This window comes from Haliotis cracherodii, unplaced genomic scaffold (assembly GCF_022045235.1).
Source record: "Haliotis cracherodii isolate W230 unplaced genomic scaffold, xgHalCrac1.p SCAF_1, whole genome shotgun sequence".
NCBI lineage: Eukaryota > Metazoa > Mollusca > Gastropoda > Lepetellida > Haliotidae > Haliotis > Haliotis cracherodii.
The window spans coordinates 83,306,919-83,328,642 of NW_027266264.1; the positions used below are offsets into that span (position 1 = coordinate 83,306,919).

At 42.2% G+C, this 21,724-nt stretch overlaps 1 protein-coding gene across 3 annotated transcripts in view; it reads left to right on the forward strand.

Moving 5' to 3' along the window:
- LOC139448021 (leucine-rich repeat-containing protein 49-like) overlaps nucleotides 1-21,724 on the forward strand; it is a 66,715-nt gene that overhangs the window by 39,432 nt on the left and 5,559 nt on the right. For all 3 annotated transcript variants that reach the window (XM_071229628.1, XM_071229555.1, XM_071229702.1), the window contains 5 exons: nucleotides 16,532-16,679; nucleotides 17,069-17,152; nucleotides 17,899-18,086; nucleotides 18,563-18,709; nucleotides 20,921-21,137. In XM_071229628.1, the coding sequence (XP_071085729.1) occupies nucleotides 16,532-16,679; nucleotides 17,069-17,152; nucleotides 17,899-18,086; nucleotides 18,563-18,709; nucleotides 20,921-21,137 (784 nt within the window). The remainder of the gene's footprint in view (nucleotides 1-16,531; nucleotides 16,680-17,068; nucleotides 17,153-17,898; nucleotides 18,087-18,562; nucleotides 18,710-20,920; nucleotides 21,138-21,724) is intronic.

The following is a 21,724-nucleotide window of genomic DNA, read 5'->3' on the forward strand; positions in this document are numbered from 1 at the left end:
ATGGAGCTGTGTAGAGCTGCATTGTAAGTAGGTGGTCCCAGGGAGCAGTGTAGAGCTGCATTGTAAGTAGGTGGCCCTTGGGAGCAGTGTAGAGCTGCATTGTAAGTAGGTGGCCCCAGGGAGCAGTGTAGAGCTGCATTGTAAGTAGGTGGCCCTTGGGAGCAGTGTAGACCTGCATTGTAAGTAGGTGGCCCCAGGGAGCAGTGTAGAGCTGCATTGTAAGTAGGTGGTCCAAGGGAGCAGTGTAGACCTGCATTGTAAGTAGGTGGCCCTTGGGAGCAGTGTAGACCTGCATTGTAAGTAGGTGGCCCCAGGGAGCAGTGTAGACCTGCATTGTAAGTAGGTGGCCCTTGGGAGCAGTGTAGACCTGCATTGTAAGTAGGTGGCCCCATGGAGCTGTGTAGAGCTGCATTGTAAGTAGGTGGTCCAAGGGAGCAGTGTAGAGCTGCATTGTAAGTAGGTGGCTCCTGGGGCTGTGTAGAGCTGCATTGTAAGTAGGTGGCCCTAGGAGCTGTGTAGAGCTGCATTGTAGGTAGGTGGCCCCAGGGAGCAGTGTAGACCTGCATTGTAAGTAGGTGGTCCCAGGGAGCAGTGTAGAGCTGCATTGTAAGAAGGTGGCCCCAGGGAGCAGTGTAGAGCTGCATTGTAAGTAGGTGGCTCCAGGAGCAGTGTAGACCTGCATTGTAGGTAGGTGGCCCCAGGGAGCAGTGTAGAGCTGCATTGTAAGTAGGTGGTCCCAGGGAACACTGTAGAGCTGCATTATAAGTAGGTGGCTCCAGGGAGCAGTGTAGAGCTGCATTGTAAGTAGGTGGCTCCAGGAGCTGTGTAGAGCTGCATTGTAAGTAGATGGCTCAAGGGAGCAGTGTAGACCTGCATTGTAAGTTTTTGGTTCAGGTTGGAGAGTTCTTGCGCAATCTTGTGTATATGTTTAAATTATAGTGCATTTGTACCCTCACAGAAAGAGATAACAGTAAAACCTCATAATTGCTCTAAACCTATTCGCTTGTGACAACTTGATTGCCACTGATTTCTCTACCTCGGAGCTGCAAGCAACACAATGTATCAGTAGATGAATGACAGATATGTCTTCCTGTTAAGGCTGGGACGGGTAACTCGGGTACTCGGGTACTCAGGTCGGGTGGGTCCTGAGTAGGACCCGGGTGCCCACAGGACTACCCGGACCCATGGTTAGTCATGCAATATATTGTTTAATGACAAAAATTATCTAAAACTCTATGGTTACACTATAAGTCACTAATGTTCCCATTTCTTTCTGACAATGCTCCCATTCCTTCTGGCTTTTATATGTTTGAATAAAGATAAAACTTCATGCAGTAAATTTCAGTGTATGCATGACCAGATCGTTTTACAAGTGTGTCTTAACACAATTTGCCTGAGCTAAAGTCAAACTTTTCCAAATCGGACAGTTTGTATCTATCTCTAAATATCTACAGCGGGTACCCGGGTTGGGTCGGGTAATAGGGTGGTGGGTACCCAGGTATTACGTTTTGACTCGTCCCAGCCCTACTTCCTGTGTTATGCTTTTTACAGGGTCTCTTGCAGACAAAGCTTCAGACAGCTTATTACTGTCTTCACTCCTAAGCGGCGTCAAAAATATCAAAATCCTCTCTCAGTCAATTTTACTGCATACATCATATTACATTTGGTTTTCAAAAGCGGTTTTCGGAAAGAAGGTCCGGACCACCTGGACCCCACCCTCTGGACCCCACCCTCTGGATCCACCCATGAACAGTGGGCTTCAAACATTTCACCCTTACTGGGAACCAAACCTTTCAGTGCAATCAGTTGTAAACTCAATATGGAGGGACTTGTGAGGCAATCCAGTCATAGCTCAGACTGCAGATATATCAACCACGCACACAGTGAGCAGGGCATGACACAGACACAGGTAAACATGTTATGGTGATATGGCAGTTGAAGAGTGTGGCACTTGACTTCTGACTCTGATTTAGTCAGAAACAAGAGCATTCTGAATGAGCAAGCACAAGCAAATGGATTTGAAGTGACTGGTCCAAATGGATTTTGAAGTACCTTCCACACCTGGCAATACTGCACAATACTGTGCTGATTGCTGACTTAGTGTGGGAACATTGACATACAGGACTGCTTCAGGAGGAAGACTAGTCTGGCTCCCGGGCCCTGGAGGAAACAATTCAAAAGTAGTCCAACTCAAGTCTAGAATGATTTGGCATTAGTCGAGATTGCCTCAGTTCTGAAATTAAGGATTGTTCTGGGCTCCATTTGGATTCTATTCTTTTTATTTTGTAGATATACATTTTTAAATAAGATGACTTTTTTTCTGGGACTAAATGTCAGTCTTGAGAAGACTGCTGACATTGACTGACAATTTTAAGTGCACTTGCGTTCACTACTGCTGGATCTCGGACATGAAATTTTACTCATTGTGCATAGTTTTATTATGGCAAATATGGTAACTGAACTACCGTGAACCCCCTGGCTGCTGCAGGCACATATATGTTCTTGTTCTTCTTCATCCCACTCTTTGCAGTGGAATAAACTCAAACTACACACAAGTAAATACACCTCACATTTTGGGATCCAGTAGAGAATTCTGTTCTGTAATATAATCCACAGACACAGTAGACAAAGCAAAACAACAGGATATGACGTCTGTAAATTAAGTACACCCCCAGTATTACTTTTTATGAAATCCTCATTCACAAGGTTATGTTTTGAAATCGAAATATCAGATATTTACTCAGTCACTAAACTATCACAGAGGTGATCATGTCTGTCTGTTATTTATCAAATCACTAATGATAATTTTTAAACGTTGCCAATAACCCTAGATTCGGTTAGTATGTTTACACAAATGCAAATTGTCAAGGCGTAATAAAGTAAAAATATCAAGGTGTGAAAATGAACTCTGTGTTCTGAAAAAAGTACTTTTTTTGCAAATATTAACAAAGCATACATCAGAATTTACATCGTGTAGCATTTTCTCCTGTTTTGGGAGATCCATTCATCTGTTTATTGCATACATGGGCTAACATTAATGACAAAGTGCATGGGAGGATTATCATAGCAAGAATTAATGAATTATGGAATTCAAAGTTACAGTTCCGTGTGATGCAACGCGTGATGCCAACTCACACACACGGTTAACTGTATCTCCATTTTCATTCCAGTCTCTTGGTTAAAATGGAAACCATAACAAGAAATAGAAATACACAGATTATCAGATTGTTTCCGATTACTTCCATGACTTAATTATGAATTTAGGAAATTCCTCTTCTTAACATCCCCAATACGGATGTCAGTAAACAGGAGATTTTGTGAAAGGACATCTCCAGTAGTGATGTCTTACGTAAATGTTGTACATATTTGGTATTTTCTTTGAGGTGAAGGTCAGGTGAATCCTACTCACAGTTTCAATCATGATGTAGAATTTGTGTATCTTTTAAATAGTTTTTCACACAATGATTTGCACTATGGATTTATGGTCAATATCATATCATACATAGAGCTAGGCCACAAAATATATGAGACCCTGATAACCTACTATTGCTGATATGTACCCTCTGTTGGGCGAGTCTATCGCAATTTATCCAGATCATTTTAAACGAAAGATGACACAAATGTGTTATTCTGAGACAAGATGAACGGAAACAACCCCATTATAATGACACATGCATGTCCAATATTACAAATACCTTTGTTTTCAAACATCTTTTTAAGTATAAGATTTTTGAAAAATTGCCCAACAGGCGTGCATCTTTCAAATGAAGATAAACAAACAACATAACTCATTTAATGAAATTGACAACAATCCATTTTATGTTTCGTTATGTCGCTCTGGTTTTTGTTCCCTTAAAGTTTACATAAAGCTGTCAAATATAAAGTTTTATCACAAGATACTTTACTACTTTTATCAGTGTATGAAATAAAATTTGCTTTTTTTTCTTACACAATGTTCACTTTTCACAAGCTTGATAACAGTGTCAGAACCTACACCGAAACATTGCTCCTAATAATGATTGTGATAAAGAAGTTGTCATCTGTATATCTTATCCTTACTTAGTACTCCAACTTCTAAATGCCTCACAAGGAGGTCATGCTCGCTCACTCACTCACTCACTCACCTACACACCCACTCACTCACTCACTCACTCCAACCATCATGAAGCTGGAATATTGCTGAGTGCAGTGATAAACAACAAAACACTCACTCACTCACTCACTCACTCACTCACTCACTCACTCACTCACTCATAACAATTCAGTTAAAGCATTACAGACACATGGGGTAATATAAATCTGATCATGTTTGGGTCACTGAAGTTCCAGGCAGTGTTCTGGATGATTTGATTTGATGACTGGGGAGTTTATTTCTCATTTAAACTTTGTGTCCGTTTTAGACCGGTTACAGATTTATGTATTTATTATACATAGATCTGAAACAGTGCTGACAGTCCGCCTGTCTCCATCGGATCCTGGTGTACCTTGCATGGGTTCCGCTTGGCGCCTTTGATCTGATAAAGGTTGTATTGACAAGCTGTTATTGATACTCTGTACCAGTAGGACTAGTGGATCTCAGGACGTCCCATCATTGTTGTTGTAGGAATGTAATGTAATCAAAATTGTGTTCTGTTAAGATTTGCAGTGTTGTTTAAGAACACTCAGTTATGTGGTGCGAATTGTTTGTAAAGTTAGTTGTGTCTGAGAACACACAGAAAATATTATAAATTTTGGTTCTGTTATGGTGTTTTTTAAGAATATGACATAATGTAGAAAAAAGCATTCTAAAGAACAGTAATAATGTTATCAGAGAACAACACATGTGATCAAAATAGTTTATAACTAGCTACACTGTAAGCAGGTTGCTAAGGTAGTTATTCCAATATTGTGAAAGAAGACCTCTAAATGGAGGGTTTACAGAAGTGGATTAAGGCACATGTTGCTGACATGATTGTGGTTACTGATTGTGATACAACAGCCTAGTATATATATTTTGAATGCAGACCTCTAAATGGAGGGTTTACGGTAGTAAAGTTCAGTACATGTTTCTCACATGATTAAGTTGCTCACACCTCACTGATTGTGATTAAGACAGCCTGCTAAATGTCTCCCACACAGACAATCAACACTGGACTCCGTGAGGAGCCTCGGAGTTAATACAATTACATTGTGCCTCAGGTAGAGCGGCCATGTACCTGGGAGAATTGACTACTGTCAGAGTGGGGGTTTGTTTGGTAGTGTATCACACAAGCATGTGTTAAAACTTCCAATCTTGATATATGCTGGGATTACAGTGGTGGATTAGGAGTTCTATACCATCAAGGTTCTACGGCTTTTATAGACTTCTTGTAGTCATCTCAATGGCTCGATGTCCTGTTTACATTTCTATTGTACAAACAGAGATTTTATTTATAAGTTCATTTATCAACTGATCTGATTTTCACTCCTAGCTAAATTTCTTTGATGTTTTGTCGATTATTTTTTATAATGCCCTTTGCTTGAATTTTAAAAACGCATGGATAAGAAGCTATCTGCTAAACAGGTGTCCCTGGGTATTGATTTCAAAATTCTTTTTCGACAGGATTGCATTATCTGTTTCTGTAACCTTTGACAAGTTGTGCAAGCACATTTCAATTTTTTATTTTTGCATCTGGTTCTAATTGATTCTCTGATTGTATCCTGCAAGGAAACTATCTGACTCAGTATGTGATCTAGATCAAAGGGATTAACAGACCTACGCAGTTGCTCACTGTTGATGTCATGTTAATATTGCACAATATTCTTAAATAGCAACTGGGAACAAAAATGGATTTTAATTCATATTAACTTATACACTAAGTTTAAACATCTGTAAGTCTTTGAAATTAGTTTCTGTCCTCCCTTTTCTTGAACTTACAGAGATACGAAGGTATTTAACATTACAGTCAAATGTATAATTATTATTGTGATATTTATTGAGGTTGAGAATGAGATTTGCTTGATTGTGACCAAAGTATTTTGTCAAGCTGGAGGAGTCACTACCCTCACCATTGCCTTGTTACAAGTAATCTTGTGTTTTATCTTCCATATACATGTCACATGTGTTTGTTGTGGACACTAGTGTGAAGGAGGAACACTTATCACTGCATGGTTGACGGGTGCAGGTAGAGCGGTAGTAGCAGGTGGAGTGTGGAGTTGCCACCACCGTTGTCACCACGTGTCTTATCTCCACAAGGCGACGTGCCACCGCCGGCACCGTTACAACTACAACTAGTAGACTGGGTGTAGCGTGTGCTGGTCTGGCTGTGCTGAGGAACATAGCGTTGAACTGAGAGGACTGGGTAGGGGCTGTCAGTTATTGTGTTAGCCTGTGTGTTGGGGGAAGGCTTGTTCATGACAAGTTGGGTGGAAGCCGTGTCCTGTTCCTGAGTGGATGAATGGCAGACCCTGTTGCAGGTGTATGGAGAGTAATGAAGAGGCTATTACCTCTATGGCTTGGAACTCTGTCTTGTTGATTGTCAGTGTTTGCTGTTGAATATGAACAGGTGGTTGTGTGTATAACCTGGTATCATGTGGTGCTTGCATGGCTTGGAAGAATCATACAGTGTGTTGCTGTCAGATGGGTGGTGTTCAATAGCTGTTGGACTCAACTGTCACAGAATTCGTGTCACCTGAGCGAGTGGTCACACCTGTAATTAATGTCATGTGATATGGCCATGTTCATTCAGACCATTTTACCGGTTTTGGACAGGGACTGTTTCTGTATTGTGTGCATTGTGTGTAGGCTGTTATATAGAACACAGAAGTAACATGGGAGGCTTCGTCTTGAACTTACCTGGGGATCTGTCAGGTAGAGAACTGAGGATCTGTCAGGTAGACAACTGGGAATCCATCAGGTTGTTAACTTGGGATGTGTCAGGCTGTTAACTTGGGTTCTGTCAAGAAAGCACCCGGGGATCTATCAGGTATTTAACTTTAGATGTACCAGATAGCCAACTTTGGATCTGTCAGGCAGGCAACTAGGGATCTGTCAGGAGGGCAACTGAGAATCTGTCAGGTAGGTAACTGAGAATCTGTCAGGTAGGCAACAGGAGATCTGTCAGGTAGGTAACTGAGAATCTGTCAGGTAGGCAACAGGAGATCTGTCAGGTAGGTAACTGAGAATCTGTCAGGTAGGCACCTGGGATCTGTCAGATAGGCAACTGAGAACCAGTCAGTTAGGCAACAGGAGATCTGTGAGGTAGGTAACTGGGATCTGTCAGGTAGAGAACTGCGGGTCTGTCAGGTGGTTAACTTGGGATATATCAGATAGGCAAATCGGGATCTGTCAGGTAGGCAACTGGGTATCTGTCAGGTAGGTAAATGAGGATCTGTGAGGTAGGCACCTGGGGATCTGTCAGGTAGTTAACTTGGGATCTGTCAGGTAGGTAACTGGGTATCTGTCAGGTAGGTAACTGGGATCTTTCAGGTAGGTAAATGAAGATCTGTGAGGTAGGCACCTGGGGATCTGTCAGGTAGGCAAGCTGTCTTATGTCTCTGGCCTTGTAAGATATACTGAATCCTCCACATTGATGATTGATACTTGGTATCAGAGGATGGCTATCTGAAGGCAGTCCATGTGGATCTGCAGTCGGTATAATGGAGATTGTCTCATATCAGTTTGGGTGATTTGTGAATGAAGGATTTAGGGACAAGCCAGGTGTAAGTAGATGACTCAGTTGTTGGGCTACCCAGTGAGAGAGTTTACGGTGCGTATCGGGGAATGATTTCTGTGTACAGCTGTCTGTGTCGTAACACAAGGACCTTTAGAAGCTGTGGTGTATGTTGTGATGTGCTGTACTAGGAGGATGTTTTCTTCTGCTCTGGGAACAACCCTCTGATAAATCATGTTGGCTGTCAAAAGTAGGAAAATTTGTTTTACATCAAATATGCAACTTGCTTAAAATGTGATTTGTTATAAAACTCATTTGAAGTCATTTTAGCATATCAAATGTCTGCTATTTAATACAGAAGTTATTACATGTAAGAAGTGGCTGCTTCTTTGAAGGCAGTTCATTTGAATTATTCGAAAGGGAATTTTGACATCAGGACTCATTCTGATGGCTGTAATTAAGCAAGGGGCTATACTGCCACAGTGGGGGGTTAGAACCTCTAGATCATCGCTGATTCTTATTGAACAGTGATCTTTATCTGAAATATATTAAATTTGGTTTACTGTCACTTGAGGCTGAGAAGTTTTATTAAACAGAATTGTTGACATTAAGCAGGCATATAGTTACACTCACAAGATTTGGCTCCCTGGTGTTTACAGTAGACTTGATAGGGGACATGTCACCAAGCGGTTGTATTGATTGTAGGAATCTTGGGTATTGATTAACTCTTTATAGGATTAGTATGGTCTTGGAATTTCAATCAAATGTTGTTCATTTTGGCCTCTTTATGGTGTTGCGAGAGTAGCAGGAATCTACAGGATATGATTGATTGGGCTGACAGTGTTTCTGTGGGGAAGATGTGACATTAGCTCTGGTGTATTGATGTTACTGGGGCTAATGGCTTAATCATTATTTCAGATTGAAATCAGGAATTATATGGATAGGAAAACTGAAAAAGAACTGAATGTTTAGTTCCACTGTGGGAAGACTTGAGTGGAGAGTGGGTGATGTCATGCTCACGTCAACTAGCATATTGGATTTGACTCAACGAGATTTGACGTTTCTGAATGTAGTCCTCAACATACGTACAGTTGCTGTAAGTTTTGTTTACTGATGCGGTCAGTGATGTGACCTGGGATGGAATTTATACTGCATTCTGCCGAGAGCATCTTTAGTATTAAAGGACCTTTAGTGACAGACAGTGTGAATGTCTGGTAGCACTGGGAGGAGTGTCTTCAGTGGACTGTGCCAGAGTATAAACAGTGTGTGTGCCTGGAGGTGGTCCTGTAGCTGAGAGAGTGTCTGGTGGATAGCACCTGCATGTGGGGTGACAATTACTGTGTATGTGTCCTGTGATCGGTCCTGTAGCTCTGGGAGAGTGTATAGTGGACAGTGGACAGGATTACTGTGTATGTGTCCTGGGGTCGGTCCTGTAGCTCTGGGAGAGTGTATAGTGGACAGTGGACAGGATTACTGTGCGTGTGTCCTGAGGTCGGTCCTCTAGCACTGGGAGAGAGGAAAGTGCATAGTTCCTGCATGTGGGGTGAGGATTACTGTGCATGTGTCCCGGGCTCGCGATGACAATCATGTGGAGGTACAAGGAGCAGAGAGTGTGGAAGCGTGTGACCAGCCTCCCGTCCATGAAGCCAACGGCATCCAGACAGTAAGTTAGCCAGGGACCAACCCTGTCCCATTTGCCACACTATCTGTTAGTGAGTATCAGAGTTTGACCTTGGCTTACAAAACCAGGGGTCCAGAGGAACCCCTATCATGTATTTAAAGGGTCCTGTATAATAATGAAATGATGAAGTGTACTGTACTGGAAAATTTGATAATGACATTATTTACAGGACCTTTATGTTTCATGTCAAGAATTTGGCACAATGAATATCATTGTGCATCGCTTGGGAAGCAATATGTTTTTTCTCTGCGTCCATTCTTTACATTTGTGCATACTGGATGCCCATTTCTGTGTTGAGTGAAACCCAGGAGTACATTAGTTAGGTAAACTGTGTTCAAAATTATGAAGGGGCTGTAGGGTAGCCTAGTGGTTAAAGCATTGGCTCGTAACGTCGAAGACCCTGGTTTGATTCCCCACATAGGTACAATGTGTGAAGCCTATTTTCCACTGTCCCCCGTAAAAGCAGCGTAAAACCATACTCACTCACTCACTCACTCAAAATTATGAGCGAAGATGAAGGGCAGTCAGTTTGTCTAGTGTAAAGGTAGCGTGAGGCCAAGTAGAACTTCAGACTTTTGAGGGAGGGAGGGAGGTGATGCCATGACCACAGTTTTGGCCATCATTGTCCTCGTGTATAAAAAAGTAGGTTTAATAGGTTGCTAGATTCAAATACTGCAGAAGAAAATTCTACCATGACATTTTTGAGTCCTTCATTCTGATTGGTCCATCAGAGGTATCAAATCTATGTGAGCCCATGATTTTGCTGATGACCGCATTACCTTTAATGAAAATGCATAGACCTATAGACCTTCATGACATCATAATAATGCTGTTTAATCTGGAACCAAACATTGCAAGGGTTGCTTCATGTTCTGTAGGGATGTCAGTTTGAATACTGCTTATAGGATATCTGCCTACTTGATGTTGTTGTGTCTCAATGTAGTGGTTCACATAACATGGGGAATGCAGATTAACACCGATCTTCACTGATACCTGAATTTGCCCTTTCAACCTACTGAAAATATTAAGCTCAACCGATGCCATGTTACTGATTATTGCTGCTGTAACCAAAGTGTTCACATTTGTTTTGTCGTTGTGTCATGGTAGAATGGAGATAAGCGTAGTATCTAGGGCTGGGACGAGTCCTTATTTACTACACGAGTACCCACACCCCATTTACCCAACCCTACCCGGGTACCTGCTGTTGATGTCAAGAGATAGGTACAAAATGTCTGATTGGGAATAGTTTGACAGTAGCCGTGGCAGAATGTTTTTAGATACACGTATAATGTGGTCATGCATACACTGAAGTTGACTGAAGTTTTAGCTATGTTCAAATATTTTTAAGTCAGAAGGAACGTGTTCATAGTCATGAAGAAATGCAAACATTAGAGACTTAATTGTTGTGTAACCATGTAGTCATATGGTGAATTTTTGTCATGAAACAATATATCAGGTGACTAACCACGGGTCGGGGTAGTCCTGCGGGTACCCTGGTCCTACTCAGTTCCCACCCGACCCGGGTACCCGAGTTACACGTCCCAGCCCTACTAGTATCTTTACAATGTAGAGGGGCGGTCGGGTAGCCTAGAGGTTCCCTCGTCGTGCCAAAGACCTGGCTTCGATTCCCGACATGGGTACAATGTGTGAAGCCCATTTCTGGTGTCCCCCGCCGTGATATTGCTGGACTATTGCTAAAAGAGGCGTAAAACCACACTCACTAACTGCAATGTAGAGATTTCCCACTTCCGCTGCAGAAATGTGACCATAAAGAAGCCCTTAGTCAGCATAATACATCCATGTCACAATGAGAGATGAACTGTTGTCATATGAAAAAAATTAGGATCATCTTTAACTTCTTTTGAGTGGTATATGTTATGCCTGCATTCAATCAGTTATGAAGGAACAATACAGAAATACAAGTCAGGGTTAGAAATCGACACTAGTCCTGTAGTCCTTGCAAAACTATCCAGCCATTTATAATGTTTTTTCTATATGTTATCATTATAGGGACTAGTGGACAAAAATGTTTAGTTTCTACGCAACCTAAGAAAGCAACATTGGGTAATTATGCACGGTTATATGGCATTGGGTTTTTGAAAGTTTTCATGCATATTTTTATGTCAAAATTAATTGGATAATGGTGATTGTATTTGAAAGTTTTAATCAGATTCACAGCATATCTGTGTCCCTGGTGTCACGCTCTGTATATGACAGCAACTTGTACATGCCAGGCCCCGACCTACTCAACAGGAGGAAGACCATCTCGGGAACATCTTCATTACCTGTTCTGAAATATTAAAGGGTGTGTCTAAAGTAATAAGCCACAGACCTTGCATATTTCAGGACAGGTAATTAATCAATGTCCTAATTTCCCAGTCCACTTAATGTGTTGTCATGCTGGTAAACTAGAATATAGATGTGTGAAACATTAATGAGTGATTAGATGCGAGGCAAGTTGGATGTAAAACCAACTTAGGTTGTCTTCTCCTGTTTCATTATGGACACGATACAGTAAACTATGTTTATAACGAACACGCTTATAATGAACTGACCGATATAACAAACTTATTTTTTAGTCCTGGCCATTTGTTGTATGTGTGCTTACAAGGAATTATGGTTATTACAAACTAAAATTAGTGGTCCCATAGAGTTTGTTATAACCGTAGTTGACTGTATTTCAAAAGCTGGTGATAACACTAAACAAGTTAAACAAAGACAATTTCGCACTAATCATGGGACCAAGATTGGATTAGGCACCAGACCATGGAACATCATCTTCCCGAGGCAAGAGAGTTAAAGGGGCACTGATCTAACGCAATTCCCCGGGACTGGTTGTTGCCTTTGTTATTGTTTTTTCCCAGTGAGTACCCGGATGTAGAGCAGAAATCTAGACCAGCTCGCGACCTCTGTTGCGCCATTCGTAAGCGCATTAGTCACTTTTATGGATACCGGTAGTAATAAGAGCGTATGGTCACATTGATCAACAAAATGAAATACAGTTTTCGAGATAATAAGGAAATGTAGGCATCTTTGTGGGTAGCATCGGTAATGGTGACGAAGTTTTGATAAGTCACTTGCTTGGTAATTTTGCGATTTTCATTTACGCTATTTTGACTTGCAACACAAAGTAAATATTTCACCTGAGCATTGCTTTTTTTATAGTGTATATATTATTTTACTGTCAAAATGTGTAACATATTTATTAAACGTCTAAATATTAAGTTATTTTACAAAGTGACTGAAAAACATTTCCATCTGTATTATTATGATAACGAATTCCAAACATTTTGATGTTTAATGTCATCACCAAGAGACTGAAAATGTTACGTTGAAAAGTACATGTCTATGTTGTTTGGCTTCTAATCCTACATAATAATCTGTTGTGATGTTTGTAGGCCCCTTTGATCGTCTTAATCAATCTGGACAGATTTTTAGTCAAAATGACTGAAATATTTACACATTTTAAAAATTGCCTGAGAGAATCACATTTTACAAATTGACGGTAATCTATACACGCTTACAAAGGAAATGACCTGTGAAAACAACGTCTATCGCGCATTGAAGAATTTCCCAACCAAGACGTAGAAAAACAAGAACGAATCGGTTCAAATGAAGGAAAACAAAATGCAAATACCATAATTACAACTTACCAAATGTATGTGTATAAATAGGCAGCTTCCTTATTCGAGGAATGTATCCGTGAATATCCACACAAAGGAATAATATCCCACTCGTCTGCAGCTATACAAAATAACTTATTCGATGTCACGTGTCTCTGTAACTATCAAATATTCTAAAAGATATATATCGTTTCGGGTGTCAAGTCTCAAGGGTCGGCTGAGAAAGGCCACGTGACAACTATTTTCATTAAGTCGACGGTTCCTAAAAAATCCATTGAGTTTGATAACAATGAGCAACCAATCAACGTATTATCAGTTAACCCTTTGAACAAATTGTATGTTGTTTTTACATCGGCACTTCACGCCATGATATGAGTGTATTCCCTTTGTTTTAGTAAACCTAGACATGTAAACACTCACTTTTGACATATCCACTGTGCAAGATAACAGTGATTAATCAATCAACGTATTTTCTGTTAATCCTTTGATGACTAGGAACGATCCGTTGATTTACCAAAAAAAGTAAATCAACTGATCATTCATCTCTTGCTGGGCTGCCACGTGCATATTACATAACCTCACTTCAAACCTGGATTTAGATTGAATAATTACCCCCGACACAATAAATGCCAAATGAGAACCTTTGTCAGGTAATCTAAGTGGTGCTACCACTAATTGTACCTGTAATAAATTCATTAACTGAGCATCAAGTGAATGACGACAAATACACAAGTGTAGGGTTATACGAGAAAACGTGTATGACATCAAGGGAGTAGTAATCGCCTTTGTCTGTTTGTTTAGGCTGAAGAAATTATTTAACATGCGCCCTTTGTCGAATCTTTATAGATCACAGTTAACCAATCAGTGTTTATGCAAAAATGCGTAAAACAAATATTGCCTCCAGCCGCCAAGTTTATTTAGCTGTCCTTGCAGACGGTAGCCCAGTCTCTGGTCACGCTCAGTTGCGTTGCGTATCATCCGGGTACTCACGGTGGAAAAAACAATAACAAAGGCAACAACCAGTCCCGGGAATGGCGTTAGATCAGTGCCCCTTTAACTGACTATAAAAGTTCAATTTCCACCCTTGCCGAACTAGGCTGGTATTATGGAGTTTCATTTTGCCTGGACTAACGAGTCTATGCATAGTCCAATCAAAATCTTGGAATGAAATTGAAATCCTGTTCATAAACTTTGATGCAGATTTTGGTCGATTGTAGGATTTGCAAAGCATGTGCACTTGTCGCCAAGTTGTTGTCAACACATATTTTTCAAATCTTTTTCATGTTTTTAATGAAGGTGCTCACGTGATTTGATGAACGATGTAAGTCCCGTTTTATCACAATATAGATATTGATTATCGATCAGATCATCTTGACTGGGTGCCGCCATTTTCTGTGGAGCAAATGCAAGTGATAAGGAAGGAATCTGATTGGTCCATAGGAGAGGCATAGAAAGGGACATAACTCATGGCGCTATGATCGAGCCCAGGAATTCCAGCATAGTTTGACAAGGGTGGAGACTGGACTTTTAAAGTTAGTTAACTCCCTTGCCTCGGGAAGATGATGGAACATGTACCAGTAGTCCTTCTCAATATCTGCATAGTTTGATGTTGAACCACTGGTTAATTGATGAGGATTTACAGGTTTCATTGTCCATCTTGGACCTGACATCATATGACAGTGGGCTTGTACATTTAGTAAGAAAGAGAAAACCTGCTCCAGATGGGTCCTACATTTCATAGGGACTTTTTGTAAAACACCAAACTTCTCTACAAACTCTCTAACCTTAGAGCATTTTTGAAGGGAGAACTGTCTCTTTCTCCCTATTGCAATGGGCCTCCAAGTCACAGAACACTACAGATATTATGCAGCTCTACATATCCTACTGTATTGCAGTGAATCATCTATCACACAAGAGCTGTGTTCCCTCTGTGTGAATAATTCATGGAGTTCCAGTGTTGACTACTGAGACCGGGTAATGTGGTACTGTCAGGCACACACAGGGAGAATGCTAGCCACAGTCATAGGGATTTAAACTGATTGGAGGGGACTAGATGTTTTGATGTGTGAAGTGAAGTAATTACTAGTTAGCACGAAAACATGGAGTAACCTCTTTGGGCTTGAAGTAAGTTTGTCTCAGCCTCTATCTCCAGTGAAATTGAACATAGATTTTGACGACCATACTATATGACCAGAGGGCCCCAACTTACTAGTTTAAAGGGTTCTTACAGGAAATATGAGAGTCCTGTAAAGTAATGAAATGGTGTTGTGTACTGTACTCTCAAATGTAAACATTATTTGAATTACAGAAACGTTAATATATTCTTGTTAAGAATTTGGTAAAATGAATATTATTGTGCACCCTCGGTACGCAATATATTATTTTTTGCAGCATCTATATATTTTTGCATACTGGAGGCACATTCTGCATCGTATAAAACCCTGTGTCATTGTCACACATGTGACTACAAGATCACACATCTACATATCCTCTGTCTGACACGATTGATTATCACACATCTCCCAATGTCACACAACTAACATCAGTCTCAATGGTCCCCACGTCACCTCTTTGCATTTTATCTGAGCAGTTTTCCTGTAGACTTCTACTGTTCCATTTCCAGACAACATGTCTTGTCTGCCTTACCTGTGGTTTATGTATGGCAGGGTTAAGGGTTTCCAAACTGAAAGCTAGGGCTCTGCTGAAGACAGTAGCGTGTTTGTTTGTGTCATTAATCACATCCCTGTACTGACCTGCAGGCCCACAGTGACAGTTGCGCAGTGTCGTAGGATAATATTCCGAATATATCCTAGGGCACTGTCCTTTACTGCTAGCATTGTCTGTTTCTGTATTCATAGTTGGAGATACATACATGCTTTTGCTGTACTACAGAAATGTATAGAGCTATAATAATAATAATAATAATAATAATAATAATAATAATAATTTATTAATGAATTATTATTATTATTAATAATAATAATAATAATAATAATAATAATAATAATAATTAATGATAATAAGTGCATTTATTTGAGGCCATATTTCCACATTTAACACATGTTATATTTGGGATATCACTTTCTCAGTAAATGGCATTGTGTTTTCTTATATTTCCACACCTCACAGGGACATGCTCAAAGCAGTACAATATTACCCTGGTCAATGGATCGAGTGACGTAAATTTCATTCTCAGCTCCATGGGGAGTATACAATCCAAGCTGTCAGTGGGGTGCTAGAAGGTTAACATTCACATTTCCATCTGGTCCTACTGGGCATCAAAACACTGCCAGGTGAACAGAGGCATTCTTCGACCAGAGTCATGTCACTTGCCGACGGAGACACCACATGTGATACACATGGTTCAGTGTGGGGCAGTACCAAACCCACAGAAACTCAGGAGTCAAGCAGCCGAACATGGTAAACCCATCTGCCTACTCTCCGTGACCAGCGTTGCGACACTTGGCTGTGGCATCCCGGGATGAATGTATTGCAGTAAAGAAGCAAATATTTCTTGAGTTTTGTTGTTATCTATTGCACTGGTTCGTCAGACAGGAGGCAAAGTACAGTACTGTACAGGAAGTGGTGTGTTTCAGCTTTGAGGACATATCATGTCTGGGAGAGTCCACCAGTCTGTCGGAGATCTCCCTGGATGGGAACCCCATTGCCCAGGATCAGTACTACAAACAGGTCGTCCTCCGACACATGCAGCAGATCAAACAGCTAGACATGAAGAGAGTCAGTGTAAGTATAGAGTCAGTGACTTCACAGTTGAAGTCACATCGGCAATATGTCAGCCATATTGTTACAGTAAGTATGGACTGGTTGGTTTTACAACACACATAGCACCTTGGACATGTACTTCCCAGTATTGCATATATCCCAGTATTGCATATGTCCCAGTATTGCATATGTCCCAGTATTGCATATATCCCAGTATTGCATATGTCCCAGTATTGCATATGTCCCAGTATTGCATATATCCCAGTATTGCATATGTCCCAGTATTGCATATATCCCAGTATTGCATATATCCCAGTATTGCATACGTCCCAGTATTGTATATGGCCCAGTATTGCATATGGCCCAGTATTGCATACGTCCCAGTATTGTATATGTGTCTGTATCCCCAGGAGGAGGAGCGGCGGATCGCCCTGGTGATGGCAAGGAAGGAGGAGGATAAGAAGAGGGAGAACAACAAGATATCAGTCATGAAGGTCAGTTGGTGGTCAGGGGAGACCGTATCATGCTAGAATCCCCACAGGGAGACTAGCATGAGTTGTTGGGGACAAGATATCAGTCATGAAGGTCAGTAGGTGGTCAGGGGAGACAGTATCATGCTAGAATCCCCACAGGGAGACTAGCATGGGTTGTTGGGGACAAGATATCAGTCATGAGGGTCAGTAGGTGGTCAGGGGAGACAGTATCATGCTCGCATCCCCACAGCGAGACTAGCATGGGTTGTTGGGGACAAGATATCAGTCATGAAGGTCAGTAGGTGGTCAGGGGAGACAGTATCATGCTAGAATCCCCACAGGGAGACTAGCATGGGTTGTTGGGGACAAGATATCAGTCATGAGGGTCAGTAGGTGGTCAGGGGAGACAGTATCATGCTCGCATCCCCACAGCGAGACTAGCATGGGTTGTTGGGGACAAGATATCAGTCATGAAGGTCAGTAGGTGGTCAGGGGAGACAGTATCATGCTAGAATCCCCACAGGGAGACTAGCATGGGTTGTTGGGGACCAACTGTAACTAATACTAAACTAAAACATCAACCGTCAGCCATGACCGGGGTAGTAATATGGTGTCATCATATTCCAATGACATAGATTATTTCTGACCATTTGTCCTGGTAGAGGTTCAATTATTTTAAGCACAGATGTTCTACATCTGTAGTATTCCTGGCTATGACATTAAAGTCTTCAGTCTGAACCCAGTTCCCTTACTGCTATGTTGAGCAGGAGAAGCGGCGGATCGCCATCAACAACGCCAAGCGCCAATGGGAGACCATGCAGGGGTCGTTACTGTCGCGGACGGGGAGGCTGGTGTCGGGGCAGCGAGAACTCTACGCCAACCACATCGGCACCATCAACAACTCCGACTTCATGTCTCACAGTCCTGATGGAGACGATAATGACTCCATCACGAGGTGAGCAGTGCAGACAATAGGAACAGACATTCTTCTTGGGTATTAAAACTGTGGAGAGTTATATCGATGGTATGTGGGTGGAGGTTTTCCTTCGACATCTCAAATAGGCTCTGCTTCAAAGCTGACTACCATGAAACAAACATATGTATGGCAGTTTAACACTAGAAGTGTGTTTTTAGACTTTATATACCGTAAATCACGAAGTTAATGAGTCAAGAAATGATGGAAATGCAGATCTGGAGTCTATGCATGCAGTCAATTGATTGAATAGCATTTACTTTTCTCACAAATTAAACTTCCCCGTTTGACATGATCTCTCCATAGCAATGTTGGAATGTTCAAGTAGGTCCACAGAGAATGACTGTTCCACAAATGTAAATGGTCAATCTTACATATTCATCGATGTTGTGGCTGGACATTTTCACAAGGAGCATGAGATAACTTGACAAGTCATCACGTCATCTCATTGTTGTCAGTGACAAGAGGATGACCAGTCGGCCTGGCAGTGCAAGAAGTAACATGACCACGGAGATCTCCGGTGACGGGCCGCGTGAACGCCCTCGCACTAGCAGCAGAAGGGGAGACAAGACACAGGCAGTCCACAAGGAAACTATGCTCTTTGGGTGAGTGGAGTATTCCTCAAAGTTGACCCAATAGATCCAATGGTCGATGACGCCACAATTTACTGAGTTGCGTCATTTAGCCATAACAAGATTTGGTCATGTATCCTTGAATCGTCCTGGTCTGTTAGCTGTATAGTTTTAAATATATATATCACATTGAGACATGGATAGACTGAGATACTGTTCGAAGCATTGTTAAACCCAAATCACTTGCTCACATTCCCAATCACTACTTTTTGCCCCGTGTCATTCAGCTTACAGACCACCCTGATAGTGGTGTAGAGCTGTAGCTGTGACAGCTCATCCCGCACTGACATCCCACACTGACATCCCGCACTGACATCGCGCACTGACATCCCGCACTGACATCCCGCACTGACATCATCCCGCACTGACATCCCTCACTGACATCCCTCACTGACATCCCGCACTGACTTCCCGCACTGACATCCCACACTGACATCCCACACTGTCATCCCGCACTGACATCCCACACTGACATCCCACACTGACATCCCTCACTGACATTCCACACTGACATCCCGCACTGACATCCCACACTGACATCCCACATTGACATCCCACACTGACATCCCGCACTGACATCCCACACTGACATCCCACACTGACATCCCTCACTGACATTCCACACTGACATCCCGCACTGACATCCCACACTGACATCCCGCACTGACATCCCACACTAACATCCCTCACTGACATCCCACACTGACATCCCCCACTGACATCCCGCACTGACATCCCACACTGTCATCCCACACTGACATCCCATCCCACACTGACATCCCGCACTGACATCCCACACTGACATCCCTCACTGACATCCCACACTGACATCCCGCACTGACATCCCACACTGACATCCCTCACTGACATCCCACACTGACATCCCACACTGACATCCAACACTGACATCCCTCACTGACATCCCACACTGACATCCCATCCCGCACTGACATCCCGCACTGACATCCCGCACTGACATCCCTCACTGACATCCCACACTGACATCCCACACTGACATCCAACACTGACATCCCTCACTGACATCCCACACTGACATCCCATCCCGCACTGACATCCCACACTGACATCCCGCACTGACATCCTGCACTGACATCCCACACTAACATCCCTCACTGACATCCCACACTGACATCCCACACTGACATCCCTCACTGACATCCCACACTGACATCCCACACTGACATCCCACACTGTCATCCCACACTGACATCCCATCCCACACTGACATCCCGCACTGACATCCCACACTGACATCCCTCACTGACATCCCACACTGACATCCCGCACTGACATCCCACACTGACATCCCTCACTGACATCCCACACTGACATCCCACACTGACATCCAACACTGACATCCCTCACTGACATCCCACACTGACATCCCATCCCGCACTGACATCCCGCACTGACATCCCGCACTGACATCCCTCACTGACATCCCACACTGACATCCCACACTGACATCCCACACTGACATCCCCCACTGACATCCCGCACTGACATCCCACACTGACATCCCTCACTGACATCCCTCACTGACATCCCTCACTGACATCCCTCACTGACATCCCGCGCTGACATCCCGCACTGACATCCCACACTGACATCCCTCACTGACATCCCACACTGACATCCCATCCCGCACTGACATCCCGCACTGACATCCCGCACTGACATCCCTCACTGACATCCCACACTGACATCCCTCACTGACATCCCTCACTGACATCCCACACTGACATCCCTCACTGACATCCCGCACTGACATCCCGCACTGACATCCTGCAAGGAGCACAACAGAATAGGCCTTGAATTTGTCAGTGTGACCTTCAAAAGGCGTTAAAATTAAAAGTGCATTGTAGAGGTCTTGGATTTGGCATCCATTGTTATTCTGCTGTTAAAATAGATCTAGTACAATTATTTTTCTGTCTGATAATGCCTGATCACATCTTGTAGCCAATGATTAATCCATAACTTGATTGGTAAACAACTAATATTGAAACATTGGTGCAGGAACTGCAATATTTAATGGTGTATTTGGATGTACACTGGGAACCAATCTGACAGTTTCACGAAGTAACAACATCTTAAAAAGTTGTTCTTTCTTAACTTAACGTGTTAAGTATGTAAACTACAGTATGTATGGGTCGTGTGTTTCAGGAAGTCCAACACAAACAATGGCAAGGAGCTGAGTAACCTGGCTGACCTCGAGGGCGACACGCTCACGTTGTACGGCCCACAGTCTCTGGAGGCACTGGACAAGAACTGGGGTATCCAGGCGGCCGGCACCGTCACATCCATGGTCTTTAAGTTTGTCGACTTTGAGGAAATTACCAAGCACCTGCACAAAGTTCGGACACGGTTTCCAAGTGTACAGGTAATTTGTTGGAGAGACTATGAGCATTGAAGGTTTATGATAGTCCATTGAGATACTATTGCAGTAGTAGTTTCACTACAGCATTGATATCACATGTTCCCCTGGCTTTGTCCATGTTCTCACAGCCTGCGAGATTCAGGAGCCGGGTGGGGGGCCTAGTGGTTAAAGTGTTCGCCAATCATGCCAAATGCCCCAGTTTCAATTTCCAACATGATTAAATTGTGTGAAGCCTATTTTTGGTGTGCCTCATGATATTGCTGGAATATTGCTGAAAGCAGTGTAAATACTCACTCACTCATAGATTTAGTGAATTGTCCTCACAAAAATGATAAATTGCGAAGTATTGGTCTTATTTTATCATTTTATTCCATCAATGAAACTATTCTGGTATCAATGTCAATTATTTTTAAATTTTTCATTTAGATTTTTAATCAGGACATGAACAATTGCTATACATCACTAGTTGGATGATTTATGTTAAGGATGAAACACGACTCCGAATTCAAAATTTAGAATTAAACAATATATCATGATACGTATCGCAAAACGACCTTGTGCATCACAAAATATTGTCATAGACTTTAAAC